Source organism: Crocodylus porosus, unplaced genomic scaffold (genome assembly GCF_001723895.1).
Source record: "Crocodylus porosus isolate Cpor-Errol unplaced genomic scaffold, CroPor_comp1, whole genome shotgun sequence".
NCBI classification, from domain to species: Eukaryota; Metazoa; Chordata; order Crocodylia; family Crocodylidae; genus Crocodylus; species Crocodylus porosus.
This window is the reverse complement of record NW_017728935.1, coordinates 8,788,284-8,803,884: the sequence shown is the minus strand read 5'-3', so window position 1 is coordinate 8,803,884 and position 15,601 is coordinate 8,788,284. Positions and strand designations below refer to the sequence as shown.

Here is a 15,601-nt window from a genome sequence, read left to right as displayed (position 1 = left end):
AATCCCCAAAGCACTTTGAGCACCGTGGAAGACAGGGGTCAGAGTAGTGCCGGATGCTGCTCTGCAGTGAGATGAGCATGAGAACTTCTGTCCCTTACTTGGACACCCCTCGCTTTGCAGAATAAAGGCAAATGATTTACTTGGCCTACACGCTCCTTGATGGTCTGCTTCCGTCTTGTACTGAACGCTAAGCAAGGGGGAAAAAGGGGCAGTAATAAAAGGGGAAACTTTTGGGAAAGCAGTGATTGGCGGTTCAGCAGCTTGCCCGTGCCTTTTTGTGTCTACACTGATCAGTGACCTCGTGTAGGGTTTGGTAACGTGTCCTCTTTCAGCTGACTGCTTGTGGTGGATTGATGCATTGGCTAGGATGAGGAGCCTGGAGTAGAGTGGCAAGGGTGTTGTCTGGCAAGGGTGAGGTGCATTTTTGGAGCTGTGTGCGAGGAAGTTTGCACAACACCTCCCCATTGCCCGCTCCTAGATAATCCTTAGGTTCGTTAGAATTGAATTTACTCTCATTTCGTTTGCAAAGTGGGATAGTTGGGGGGGGGTGTAGGGAGGGTGACAGAACAGATGAGAGTTTGTTTCCGGGGTGAAGCAGATACTGTTTTTCCTTCTCAGGAATTTCTGGACTCTCAGCATTACCCCTTCACCTTCCTCCCCCTCCACTCCCTGGGGGACACTTCAAGAACACACCTTCCTGCATTACACCATCACCATCCTCTCACTTCCAGCAACTCTGGGCAAGCTCATGCCTGTCCAAAACCCCACTCCTCCCTTCCGATGCCTGAGCACACAGTCCAGAAGGGTCTGATACAAAGATGAGCGGACGAGGGCAAAATACGTGCAGTTTCTCAGAGCCGTATCACATTCTGGAGAATTTACAAACACTATATATGATGTATACATATGCATATATGTATAACTATGTGTGTGTGTGTGTGTATATATATATATTTATATTTATATATATACACACACACACATATCCATATAACCTTATATATGACATATACAGTATAACTGAAGATAAAGAAAAGAAGCACTATTTTTACAGAAATGACTAAAATCCTGCAAGGATTACTAGAAAATGCTGATCATTGTATAGGTCTCTTGAACTATTATAGAAGGATTTAGGTTTATATTCAGTTCTGTAGAATTTATTGTACAAGGGATGGTACAAATTTATCCTTGCCGCAATTCGGCTGAATTCAATACCTTCTTAAAATGCACTACAAATTTAATAGGAAAAGAGAACTTTTTTGGAACCATCTCAGGTGATTTAACAGCGAATCATAGCCCAGCTATAGAGTGCTAGGGGATGATTAAAAATAGAGGGGGGGGAAAAAGCACTTGTTCATACCTTCTGTTGGTTTAGGGTAATTTATAGCGCGCCTCATTTAATTTTCTCTTGAACGTTATTGTTTTCACTCTATAATATTAATATCTTAAGAAAGGATTCTAGTGTACATTAATGTTGATCCTGAACATAGATAATAAAATAACAAAATCCAGGCTCCTCAAAGAAAATCACTTATGCCATCATTGACCAAAGGATTTTGCAAATGAAATTCAAAACTCCAGAAAGTCCTGAAATAGTTAACATTCACTCTATTAGCAACAACATTTGGTTCCTGTTTCATATCATAATTAATACACCTTTATTGATTTCCAGAGTTGTTCTCTAGAACCATCATTTCAAGATCAGAACGGACCATCATGAACTTCTAACTGGACTTTCTGCACAATGAACACCATAGACCTTCCCTGAATTAATTCCTGCATCAAGTTCAATAGTCAGATTTGAACTAGAACATGTATGTCAGAAAAAAAATCCAATTTTGCTGTAAAATTTGAGCGATGGAGAATCTGTTCTAGTCCAATCATTGTTGCTCCTCATTTTTAAAGACACATGCCTTATTTCTAATCAGAACTTATCTGGTTTTAAATTTGAGGTTTAGCAGCTTGTTATACCTTTGTCTGCTGGCCTGCAGAACGCTCTGTTACCAGAGATGTTTGTAGACAGGGATCAAGTTGCCCCTTACCCTTTGATTTCAGAAGACAAGTAGATTGAGCGCTTGGACATTTTGCTGTATAGTATATTTTCCACGCCTGCAATCACTTCTGTGGCTCTTCTCTGAGCCCTTTCAATTTTTAACATCCTTCATGAAGTTGTGGACAGAGGATTCTTGCAGGAGTCACACCAGTGCCTGATTCAGAGGGAACAGACCTTTTCTCTTCCTCTTTGGTATGTGTAGATTGGCCACACCATTGCACTAGAACCCATGACCTGTAGTCTTTGTCCCTAGGTGGATGACCTCACATTGATCAAACAACGTTTTTTCCCGACAACTTGCCAAATGATCCAGTTTACACTGAAGATGTGACCCCTTGTCATCGCTAGTTACCATTTCCCTAGTCTGTGCGAGTGTCTGCAAACTTGACCTATAGCAATGTGATTTTTTTTGCAGGTTATTGGTACAAAATGCTATATATATAGCCTAGTGCTAAGAATTAATCCCTGCTGTACCTCACTAGTGTCACTGCTCATTTGATGATGCTTCCCCATGTTGGTTACATTTTGAGATCAATCAGTTAGCCAGTTATTAAATCTATTTGAAATATGCATCCCATTGTCATGAACCTTAGCACAGTTGGGAAGGATCCAGCCCCAGGACATTTTAAATGGAGAGCAGATGGCAGTGGGGCTGTCAAGGTAAAGACCACTGGGCTCGGCTTCTAGCCACTTGGAAATCTTCACTCAGACCTGATTCCATCTCCTAACCCAGCATTGTTTTGGGTTCTCCAGTCCTGATTTGGACCCCTAAAAACTCCAGTCTCTTGCCTTTGGACCTTGATGCCAGCTTCTGGATCCTGCCTTCACCACCCAGGTGATGTCTCATGACTGCCCATCCTTCAGTCTCTTCCAGACATGTTGAATTTGTACTGTTCAAGTTTCTAAATTGAAAGGCATCAATAGTAGTTATATGGAAAGGAAATATGAAGTAATATCAGAGGCTTTGAACTTTCTGTGAAAGTATAGGCAACTCTGATGTAAACCTGCCCTGAGGTTGAATGGAAGGGTTGGTATGGGGAAGACTCACAACTAGCACTTGAACTCTTTCCAAAAAAAAGAAGAGTTTTAATTGTTCTGGTCTTGTGCACCATGTGAACCAGGTTCAGCAGAGGTATAACTCCTGTGAAGACAATGGAGCTAATTCAGGGATGGGTTTGCCCCCCACCCCCCGGCCTTCCATTCAAAATGAAGGCTTAAAGTAGAACTCCCAATCTGGAAAAAATCATTGACAAACTGCCATTGCCCGACTAGTCATCTGTCTTTATTCCTCTAAAATATTATTAATGTGTTCTAAATGTGTGTGTTTTCTACGTGCCCCTGCCATTCGTGCAATCTGATCAGCTACGATCATTACAGCTGTAGAGGGAACAGGAGTAATGCAGTCTAAGTTTACTGTTTTGTGCTATCATCTCCTATGAAACATGCAGCTCGTAAAGGCAGGGAGAGACCAGGACGTTTTGGGGCCTCCGAATTGCTGTCTGTGCTACTCTGGTTGTTCTGCTTCGGAAGACCTCTGCTCCTTGTTCGACATCTCCACCAAGCTCTCACCCCCCCCCCCCAACCCTTGTCCCAGTCTAAAAACAGAAAATTCAGAGAAACTAACCTCTCTGCTTTATTGCAACTGTTTCATCATTGTTTTTTTCCCAAATTGCTTTAGCTTACTGCCTGCTATCTGTCTCCCCATCTCACTGACACGACCATATAGTGCAAACAGCTACATTTAAACCTCTACATTGATAAAGGGTTTCTGAATATTTACCCTTCCCTTGTTTCCATGTCAGGCTAAAGGCTACGTATTTTAATGGCAGCTGTTGCGGGTGGATGTTAGCAACACAAGACAAGGGGAAAGCTTCTAGATCCGACGGTGGAACTAGCAGTTAACACTGCTTGAATCGAACGTGCGGAGGGCTACATTTTGCAAGAGCTCAGTCCCAGTCACCTGCCTTCCTCTGCAGAAACATCAGTGCAGAGATCTTCCGAAAGTCTTGCTCTGTCAAAATGAGAGCTACCAGGTGCCGAGCTACACTGAAAACCTGTTTTGCTCCATGTAAATACATACTTCTGAGTACTGAATTAATGACTGGAAAAGGGAAGGAAATGCATTCCTGTTGCTTCAGTGTTTCTGGGTCTGCATTAGTCTTTATGCAAAGACTGTGCTACCACCTTTGATAGGCTCCTTTTTTATCATTTTCCATCTAAATGAGGAACTGATTCTCAAGATGCTGGCGGCTGCCAGACTCTTGCTGGTGAATAGAGCCTGATTAGCTTGTGATTAAGGTGCAGGTGAAGCATGTTGGAAATCACTGAGGAACTGTAGCACTGGCTGCTGCAGGCATATGAGGGACCTCTGAAAAGGCTCTGGCTAGTTGGAGGAGCACTAAAGAAAAGCTCTGAAGCCGGGTCTAGGGTTGACTAGTGAGTCCCATGTTGCTGATGGGTTAGAGACCTTTTAAGGCCATTCAAGTTCTGGTTTTGGCATGGTAATAGCTGCTGCAGCACAGGATGGTTAATGGGTTTTACTATCTCCCCCTTGTATTTGGCCCTGCTTTTATGTAGGTTTTTCTAGGACTAAAGTAGGCACTTAGTGCTTTGTTGACGATGTATGGCCTTGAGCATGTGTTAAGTGCTCTATTGAATCGTTGTCTTGAGCTGCAGATGTATTTTACAATAAAACAACCTGGCTCGTCTTGTTGGCCTCTGTGGAAGATCAGTGGCTTGAGACGATCATTTTACTCCCACTCTGCAGTTATAATAAACTATATAATGGCTTCTTTTTTCCTTTAGTAGTAACTGCTTATCCTTCCTTATTCTTCCTGTTTATCTTGAAAGGGATTAGGAAGCATCGTCCTATAGATACAGGGCAGCTAAACTGTGCGTTTATGTGCTTGGTGACTGTTTTATAAATGCTGCAGAAGCAAAAGAAGTTCCCCATACATGATTTTCTTTTCTCTGTGCTGTTCATCCTATTGGCTTAATTATTTTGCCTTTAGAAAAACTAAAGAAACTGGCTGAATAGGAGCAAAAAGTAACCTATAGGAGTGCATCTTTTCTTTGTGAAAAGGCTTGGGACTGTATCTATTAACTCCAAGCACAACAAATATTCTGGTAACTTTTCTAATGACTATATATACACTCGTGTTAGCGCGATACACCCTGAGGCCTCCTTTTGGGTACATGCATCTATGTATATATGGATTTATACAGCCCTTATAGGGTGGGGGGGTTGAAAATTTTTTTCCAGCCGAAAGCTGGATCTTCAGCTAAATTAATATTTTTGCCAGAAGTGTCAGGCTTACCAAATGAAAAGCTGAATATTTTTTTCATAGCTAAACTTTAAAAATGATTGTTCCCAAATTACAGAATCTAGAGCGACAGTTTGATTTGGGCTGTTTTTTAAAAATAAAAAGTTGAATTTTTCATCGGAGAGAAAATCCTGGTTTGGGACTAGGTTAATATTGACACACTATGAATTCTAGTTCCCAACCTTTATAATTTCAACTTTGCCTTACTCCTTATTTTTTATCTCTCAAATGCTCTCTTTGATCCATCTGTGGGAATTTATCTACTTCTGGCAGCAGTTGTGTTTATCTTAAAAACAAACTGTGTTTTTTTAAAAAAAAAGAGATCTGGGGTAAGATCTGGATGTATTAATACTGTAAAGCATTAGTTAGGTCTCATCTGGTTCTGGCAACTTGAGTACAGAAGATGTACATTTAACTTGGCATGAGAGCAAAGACTGACTACTAAGATAATGAGAATGGAGAGCCAGTCTTATGAGAGGAGCCTAAAGAATTTGGCTCATTTAACCTAGGAAAATGAGGCCTAAGAGGACAAACGTCAGGGGCGGGGGGGATCTATTTAAATTAAAGGACATTTCAGCTGCTAGAGAAGCAGAAAGCCAGGTTGGAAACGGGAGCATTTGTATAATGGTCAGAAGAACACCTTTTTTGATCAGCCCTCCAACAAGAGCAGTGGGGGCAAAAATCCAACAAATTTCAGGCTAGGTTTTCATAATCCCATTTTTAATGGGAGTATCGGACAAAGTTTCTTGCGATTGTAGGAGACTAGACTCGATGACCCAGGAGGTCCTTTCTAGTTTTGTGTTGCAAGTGATTCACAAAAGAGTACGAGAAATTATGTAAATCTTAAGTGCTCTGCTAAGAAGGCAAGTCCTGAGCCCATCTGCAATGCAACTGGAAAATCATTATGCTAGTGTATGAAGTCACCTCCTAATTGCTCATGACTGGAGTATTTTGGGGGGGTTGCTTACTTTAGTGAAACTTTCTCTTTTTTTTTCGAAATATGCAAATAAAACACAGAAATGAAGGTAGGAGAAGCCGCCCACAACCTAATGCAACCGACAGGTTAAATGTTTGTGGGAAACTTCCCTACAGGTGTATAAAGGGACCAGTTTTTGGCCCTTGCAAACAGAAATCCATCCATTCCTGCTACTGTCTCCAAGTAATTCAGGTAAGAAATTGAATTACCCTATTACTGTTCTCTACAATCTTAGTGCAGAAGTATTTGGAAGAAAAGTGCTATATATTTTAAAAATGTTAATATTTAAATAGGTTTGGTTTATATGTTGAACCTGAATTGTCTTTAGACTAGAGGAATCAAATTATTCTATGTAACTAGTCTTTTATTGTAGCAGTCAAAGAAAATCTAAAAACCGCTTGAAGGACAGGCAAAGAACAAGCAACTTCTTGGGCATAAAATCAGTTTGGGATGGACTGGACCAGGACAAAAATATGATCTAGATTCTAGACTAGGCCCATGTATAGGCAGAGAAGCATTGGCTGTATGTCTAAACATCACTTTTTTTTATAAATTGCACACAAAAAGTCTAGACTAATCATTTCAGATCCTAGCTAGAAAAAAGCTACTAGTTAAAAATGATACTGAAGATACAGAATTTTTGCATTTCCGCTGTGTTTGGTATAAAATCAGGAAGGGGAATTGGAAACACTGGGTTGTATTTTTGCTTTGTCACAAACATCCTGTGCAATGTTAAGTCATTAACTCCCTGTGCCCAGTGTCCTTACGCATGCAACTTTTACACACCTTGCAGAAAAGCTTGGAGGATGAATTCATTCGTTAGTAAAGTATTTGGAGACCCTTGCATGGACAACGGGAAGGCAAAGTACTATTAGTGAATACATTACCGTTTTCTGGTTTCTAACCCTTAAGAGCCTAAGTAGATTAGAAAAGAAAGGCAAGTGTCAGGGATCAACTGCATTTACTATTAGACTCACTTTTGTCAGTAGCTTGGTCACATTTTGTTGGTGTTTTTCCACACATTATGTTCTCGGTTTGTTAAGCAAAATGAATGGAATAATCACCTAAGGGAAGTGAGGGTGGTCCATTATATTAAGGCTTTGATCTGTGCCTGAAGTGCTGCTTAAAATTAAGCACATGCCTAAAATCATCCTCATTCAGAAAAGCACTCAAGCGTATTGTGGTTTACTATTATTATGCTGATTTCTACCAGCTCAGCATCTGTCCCATTGAGTCGATGTGCTGCAGGTATAATTAATTCTGTGTGTCAATAAATAGCAGAATTAATGGTGGGAATGGAGTTTTCCATTCCTACCCATAACTGAAGATGGCAAAGTGGGGAATCATCCATGATCCCACTAAACATCAATGAGAGCTGCGCCGCTGAAAATCAGGCTCAAAAGAAACCTTACCTTTAGCATCTCCCTTTCTTTTAAGCAGGCATTCAGCTTGTCTGGGCAACCGAATGATGAAGACCAGGGGATGCTGCTACCTGCTTGCGCTTTCATTTGCCTGTGGTGCACTCACCTTCTCAGAAGGCAGAAAGCTGCATTTTGGCTTTTGTGAACTGAGTGGTGCATCTCTCCAGGAAACCAAAGCCTACTTTGATGCAATTAGAGGAGCTGTTGTAAGTATGGTTTACACTTCCCAGCCAAAGGAAATTGTGAGGTCTGAATAACAGAAGACCAGTCAAAGCACTGGCATATGTGACATCATCCAAAAACAGGTTCAGAGAGAGACCTTCCGGTGAATGGAATCTCATTGGGCAATTCCCCCTTGAAGTTATAGGCATTTGCAGTTAACATTACTCACCTTTTCCTTGGGATGTTGCCAGTTATATTAAAACAGGTGCCCATGTATAACCCCTTTTGGTGCAATGTGGAGGCAATATAAAAAAAGGAACAGTTGCCCAAGCCATAATCTCAGATGCCCGACTATAAATCTAAGCTACCTATAGTAGAACAGGTATTCTTTCTTATTCCACCCTTGCATCCAGTATCCTCATTCAAATCATTTATCTTTCTTCTGTGATTGCAGCAAGATCAGGACCGCGTTACTGACACTGTATTGCTGAAGAAGATCCTTCTGCATGATGTCCCGGTAAGCGCTGTGATTTGGCTAGAAAGTGTGGTGCTCCGATGGGGGAAGCTCTATGCGACCTGCTTTTTCAGCCTTCCCTCCCCTTGATTTGAATGTTGCTTCATCTACAAGCACTCTGTTTTCTCTTTGAACTTAACTCAAGCCTTTGACCCCCTTGTTGCTTCGCCTATGGAGACGTTCATGGACCTATCACTGCCTTTATTCCCTCCATCGTGTCTTTCACTTTTTTGTATGTGGAATCTCCTCCCCTCCCTAACTTTTACTTCTTCCCACAGCTTCTGCGTCTATAAGGCTTCCCTACCCACTTTCCCTCTTCTTCCAGCATATCCTGCCCCAGCTCCAGGGCGAGAGCAGTTCTGTCTCCTGCAATTTCATCCTTCTAAGGCCATGTATTTCATGCTGTCTAAAGGTCTCGTAAAAATGGCAGTTCAGCCTTAGGAACAGTTCCCTTTGGAGGACTCTTGGATGAAGACTAGTGTGTTAAGAGCAGATGAGAGCATCTGTTTTAAGCTGCGCTTACATCTGTTTCTTACCTTGTTTCCTGCTTTGTTCCCAGCTCCCTCTGGCCTCCGTGGGTGGCTCTCAGTCAGACATGCACCCTGGTCCAACCTCACAGTCATGGGTACAGCAAGGAGGATTTTTATCCAGCAAGTGTTGCAATAATCTCATTGACAGGACCATGCCAGTGAGATTATTGCTTTCTCAATTCAATATGGGTGCGAATACAATAGAAATACTGATGGAAAATGTGTGTGGCAAATCAGGGCTTCTTGGAAGGGACAACTTATAGGGTTAGACGTGCGCATTATACAGAATTGCCTTCATTTTCCAGATGGACTGTATAAATGTGCCCTCTTCTGAATAGTCTCAGTTAGTTCAGGTACATACAGGTTATTTTGGCCGTGCTATATGCTTCATGCCCTTTCTTCTTCTCTCAGGTATTGGAGAGCTGCTGCTTACTCCGCCACCTGCTGAGGTTCTACGTTGAAAAAGTTTTCAGACATTACCAAACCACAAACCCCCTGCTGCGGAGGAAAACCAGCAGCCTGTCGAACTCTTTCCTCAGCATCAAGATCACCCTGAGACAGTGTGTAAGTGCCCCAGGGAAGGGAGGCGCTGGCAGCGTGACAGGGTGGAGTTCAGTGGCTCCGGGAGCCGAGCGTGGACTGTGTTATAGAAGAAACGCTGAATAGAATAACACTGTCTGCGCTGGGTATGAGTAACACTGAAGCGCTTGTGTACTGGAGAGGGCATAATGGGTGCTACTAGGTCGTGAAGCATGAAAGGGTAGATCTCAGTCTAGATCCTGGTGGGTGCTTGTGGGGAAAAGCACCACCATGCCTGCTGCTAGTTTCCCCTTCTCTCTAAGCAAAAGCCAAAAGGCTCTAGGCACTGAGCAACTTTTCTCCTTCTGCAAGCCCAAATCAGGGCAATACAGAATAGTCTGTGCTGCAGACGAGTCCTGCTCAGCTCTGGAGGAGGAACCCCCCTCTCCAGGGCTGTCCTAAATCCACTTCCCGGACTAAGCAATAAGCATATTTGGTTTATTTTGCCCACTAGTTTTAACTGTGGCTTTTTTTTGCATTCTCTTTGCCCAGAATGATCAAAAGAAGTGTGCCTGTGGGGCGGAGGCAAACCGTCGACTCGAGCTCATCAGAGAGGAATACGAAAAGGTATTGGCTCCCAGCCATCAACCACCCAGAAAGTTTCCCCTCCTAGCTGGTGGGGGAGAAAACGGCCCGCTCCCTGGCTTGTTTGTATTTCTGGGAGGCCCCTCTTAAAGCAGGACTCTATTGCATCAGGTGCTGCGCAGAAATGGAGGAGTTATTTTCCCAAGAGTCTATTTAGGCAAAGCCAACGAAGCGTAGGCAGAGAAATGGAGGAAAAATAATTGACCAGAGTGACTAAGCTGGCACTGGGTAGGACTCTGACTGCTGGGCATCCCTTCCAGCCCTACTGCTCTATGAATACAACAATGGAATAGCCCATTGCTTGTTCGACTAGGCTGTTTTCAGTAGTACTAGAATTCAGCGCAAACCCTTCAAAGCACCATGGCTAGGGACACAAATTACCCATAACTGGTATAAGTGATTGGAAACTGGTTCAAATCTGTAACGTAACAGAAGTTCAGCGCATGTAACCCACTTTCAAAATGGCTGAAACCGATTTAAGATAAACCTAGATGGATGCAGTATCAGATTTAACTAGGTTAGGTTAAATTGGTTTATTGAACTTCTATCTCAGATCCCCTCCAGATTCAAGTCAACTCTCAGTCCCCTAGCATCCCAGGATGCTTTGCACCTGGCCTGCAACTCCCCACTTTCAGGGAGGGTGGGCTAGCCCTGGTCCAAGCTGTCTGCTCTGAACTGATTCAGCCTCAGGCTTTTTGACTATACTTAGCCCATGTGTTTGGATGTGGACTCTGTAATTGAGCTCTGGCTCTTAGATCACCAAAGCATGTTGGCAAATTTTACCCATTGGTCCTAAAGATCAGTATTTACAAATGCTACAGCCTTCCTTCATATTATATTTAGGAAACAGCGGTATTGACTGAATGGTACCAGCTGGCAAAGCTGGACTTGTTATAGTGATTCCAGCTTATAAGAGCCAGAGAAAATGAATGGAAAATTCAAATCAAAATGATTCAAGTTTGAAATGTCTTGATAGTTGACATTTATTGCATAAACAACACCAAATCAAGATGGCCTTTTATACAGCCTTTCTGAAGGCACTAACACCACAACTTCTATTTTCCTTCTTTAGATGGATAGAGAAGCAGCAGTCATCAAAGCTCTGGGTGAGATGGATATTCTCTTTAACTGGATGGAAAAGTCTAAGAACTAAGAGAATGGACAGAAACTAGAGCAAAGCGGTTTTTTTTTAATGTCTTAATTTATTTGAATTGTTTACATGTTCTTTTCTGCTTGTTGTTTGCAATGTTGTGGGAAAACTCAGCAAGTGGTGTAAATCAGTGTAGCTCCACTGAGTCTCGGGGAGTCGCAGTCTTTTACCCCAGCTGAAGAGCTGGCCCTGTGCGTGTTGCTTACAGAGGCCTGGTGTCCGTACAGCTCCGGGAGGCATCCTGCAAGACACTGATCTCTCGAACATCAAAGTGGCTCCGTGTTGCTTTCCTTTGAGAGAGCGGTGTAACCAAAACTGGCCTCATCCCCGAGTTATAAGCTCTTGTTACTTTGCAGCACAAAGCCTGGGACTAGGGCAGAACCAGGCTGTTTTTTAAAATCTCATATGGCTGCACTTCCATCATTTATTGTTAATGATGGCCTTGCATCAGAGTTTGGAGCTGGATTAATTCAGGAGCATCCCTTGTTTCTATCTGATTGCAATGCATACTTGGTAGCCGTGGGTAGTGAGATGAAAGTCACAGAAAAAAAAAAAAAGCTAGAATCTTTACCCACCCCCGCATTTGAATTGAATCCATTGAACATTTCTGCTAAAAAAACAAAATTGCGGATAACTTTTAAAATTTGCCCCTGTGGCACCATAGCATCATAAGAACCACTCTTCCAAAAGCATTTCCAGTTTGTCTAGTAGTGAGAGGTCCCTTAAATCTCTCAAAAGCCTCTTTTACTTCCAGTTTGACCTCTTTTGAATTCTTAGGCAGGTGGTTAGCTGTGTCGGTCTGAAACCGTGCAAAAAGCAGGGCAGGGTGACACTTTCAAGACTAAATTGTTCAGAGAGGCATGAGATTTCATAGGCAACTGCCTGCTTCGTCAGATGCTTAAAACCATTGCGTTCCTAAATATCTCATTGAGTTGAATGCGACCACCTCTCTGAGTGAGGCGGTGCTCTCGTTTTCCAGTTTGCTTAGTCTCCTTTCACTTAATCCCGTGCAAACCCAGAAGAACGCCGTTGTAGCAGAGGATGTCACAGGGCTGTACAACTGGAGTGAAATCCTGGTTCCATGCAAGTCATGTTGGCTTTAAATAGGGCCAGCATTTTATTCCAAGTATAAGCGAGATGAAATCAGTCCCAGTGTTACATGAACTTGGATAAGCCTTCATCCAACCTAACACCTTGTGAAGTTCTCAGTTCTCTGGCGCAGGCTTTGGCAACTGGAGCTTATCAGACACCAACAGGCCGGCTGGTAAAAAATATAGCCATTAAAAATAGTTTTCCCTTTTTTTAACATTCATCCTTGCAAAGGACTTTGAGATCCTCTTTTGAAGTTGCTGTGCAAGTTCCAAAGGCGATTTATTTTAAATATGCTCTATTTATAAACTAATTTAAAAGTATTTATAGTCAAGAGGATATTTAATAACTGTCTCTCTTCTATGATAAAAGGCACAATTGTATTGCCGGTATGTACATATTGTACAAGCTGCTGTTGTCAGGTGTAAAGACAATATTTGTTTTTGCAGTTCTCAAGTTGTTTAACTCTGTATTGAAATATGTGGTCAGAGCTGTTTTGTTTTTCTCTCTCAGCTAATAAAATTTTAACCGCTAACTTAAAAAGCAAATGTGGGTAACTTCTTTCCTTAGACGGTGTTTAAAGGAAGCACAGCATCTAGGAAGGGGGAGGAGTTCCCTGTCTGCAGGAGGGAGAGGATTTAGCTATAATATAAAGGGAGTCTTTAATGAGGCCAGATGGAGACAGGACCTGTGGTCCTCCTCTACTCTCCTACTAACACAGCCATTCTCCCTATTGTTACTGCAGCAGGGTTACGTGGGGTCCTGGGCTAAATTCAAAAATCATGAAAGGGAGAGCTAAATACCCCATGAGAGCCTCTGGAAAGCAGCCTGGGGTGTATCTGCTGTTTGGACAGTGGCAGCAAAAGTTTTCTCCATGGTTCGACAGGGACATACTCCAGGGCTGTGATAATTGGCTAGGGCCTGAATCAAATCTCTCTCAAATAAATCTACCAATAATCCAAAACTTCACTGAAGTCAATGGAGTTACACTAGTATAAGGAACAGGAACTCCTACAGTGGCCGCCTGCATAGGAGAAAACTTCACGTGCACTGAACAACTGTTTAGAAGAAAATGTTGCCTCTATCTATGCACTAAACCTTGCCAGTTTTGGTACCCGTCAGTATATCGACATTGAGCAAGATCTAAGGAAAAAACTAGGACATAACTTCCAGGCAGTGTGTGTTCATTTGATGGCTGATGCTTCTATTGGGTGGATGACTGGGGAGCGTTTCACATATCCATAATTGGGTATACAGCTCTCCTGAGCCAACTGTGTGCTGATTCAATTCACCAGGCACATGGGGACCTGTGAAAGACCATAGATAACAGACGGTGCATAAAAAAAAAAAGGCTTATTTATCGCATTGTATATAAAGCAGTAGGTCTAATAGCAAAAGATTTGATCTTTGGGGTGCTTGGGTTTTAACGCCCAGACTGGGCCTGACTTCTCCCAATGCTGAGCTGACCCCAAACTCAGTCTGAAGTCAGGAGAAGTATGGCATTCTGGACATCAGGGGAAAATCAGACCCAAGTAATTGAAAGCTGAACATCTGGAAGCCCAAAATTAAAGAACACTTGGAAATCGGATGGACAGTCTCTTCCGGAAAATAAATTCATGACCTGATGACTGAACAGCTTGAGACAGTCAGGCCAAAAATAAAATGCAATTTTTAACAGTGAGGGCAATGAACTACTGGAACAGCAGTTTAAGTTTTTAAATGTTGATTGAGATGCTTTTGTAAAAGATAGAAATTAATGCATTGTGCTCCATCACAATGTAGGGGACTTGATATCATAATGAATGAGTAGACCTCTTGGGAGTTCAGAGGAGGACCAGAGATTTCCAAGGTACTTATTTGCCTAATTATGCAGATTGATGCCTAAGGGATTTACAAAAGTACCTTAGCGTATTAGGTGACTAACTAAAATGGGATTTAGATGACTAGGCATCTAGCAAGCCTGTTAGCAACGTTATGTCATGGCAAACCTGGTATTAAATGGTTTTAGTGGTGCCTTCTGATTTAAAACTATATTGGCTAAATACAGCCTCGTGGAAGTCAATGGACAAAGCTCCCAGCTGTAGTGAAGGGAATTTCCCATGCTGAATCTATTCAAAAGAGGCTTACACTTTTTATGACATGATTGACACCAGTGCAAGAACTTTATGAAACTCTCCCCCTCTGCTCTCGGGGAAAGCTGTGGGGAGCCAGGCCACAAGACTATAGTAAGAACTCACTTGGAAAGAATGAGTTGAAAACATGCAAGTCGAACATTTGCCCAAATGCCCAAATTACAGTTGGCACCTTGTCCTAGTTTAAGACCTGGTATGGGTATTTCCAATGCACCTGGGGCCTTTTGCAGACAGCAGGAGGAAATGTGGGGAGTTAATGTTGTTTTGTGGTATGTTTGTGGGAAGTAAAACCTGTGGTTGGACAGGAACTAGTGCTCTAACATCTATGGGCTCTGTGTAGGCCCATTTTGTTTGCCAGAAACCACAATGAATATTTATTTCCTGGTCAGCATCTGGGCACGGATTGACAGAAGAGGGAGTGGAAGCTTGCCCGTTAGAGGTGGGGTTTTCGGGATCTGGCGGAAGGTGCCAGGACAGGTTTTTCAAGACGCCGGAGATCAGGATGGTAGGCAGCTTGCAATCGAGCTTAGTGGGCAGAGTTTCTAAGTGGGAAGTTTAAATTGAGATCTGGCCAAAGACTTGTCCTGTGCCGGAAAGCACCCCAGAGAAACTTTCAGGGTGAATATTCGTAGGTCACTAATTGGTAGTAATAAAGTGAGAGTTCCTTCACCAAATCAGGAGTGACTGGGTTTCCAAGGAGCACTTCCATTCTTGCCGATCGGCACCCCTTTCTAGCTAGGGTGTGATGGCACAGCCACAGCTCTAGCTCCAGAGGGCTGACTTTAAGCCCTGCCCTGGACTTGTGCTGAAGACTGTCCTCAGTCAACGTGACCATATACGTGAGCTCCTTGTCATTCAGGCTGGGAAGTCCAAAGCAGCCAGCCATTAGTCTAGCCCTGCTGCTCCCTTGAGTGCTTTTGCCTAAAGAAGACTAAGGAGTCCTTTTTTAAATACATGGGGGCCAAAAAGAAGGTACCAGGTAACGTGGGGCCCCTGCAAGGCACGCTAGGAAATCTGGTCATCACACCAGACGACAAAGCTGACCTATTTAATGACTTCTTTGCCCACGTTTTCCTGACCAGGGGCC

At 42.7% G+C, this 15,601-nt stretch overlaps 1 protein-coding gene across 2 annotated transcripts in view; it reads right to left on the bottom strand.

The window, feature by feature from the left end:
* Nucleotides 1-11,110: 11,110 nt before the first annotated feature.
* Nucleotides 11,111-15,601, bottom strand: part of LOC109317922 (fas apoptotic inhibitory molecule 3-like) — a 16,336-nt gene continuing 11,845 nt past the window's right edge. For both annotated transcript variants that reach the window (XM_019546890.1, XM_019546891.1), the window contains exon 7: nucleotides 11,111-13,689. In XM_019546890.1, coding sequence (XP_019402435.1) covers nucleotides 13,538-13,689 — 152 coding nt within the window. In that variant the 3' untranslated portion in view covers nucleotides 11,111-13,537. The remainder of the gene's footprint in view (nucleotides 13,690-15,601) is intronic.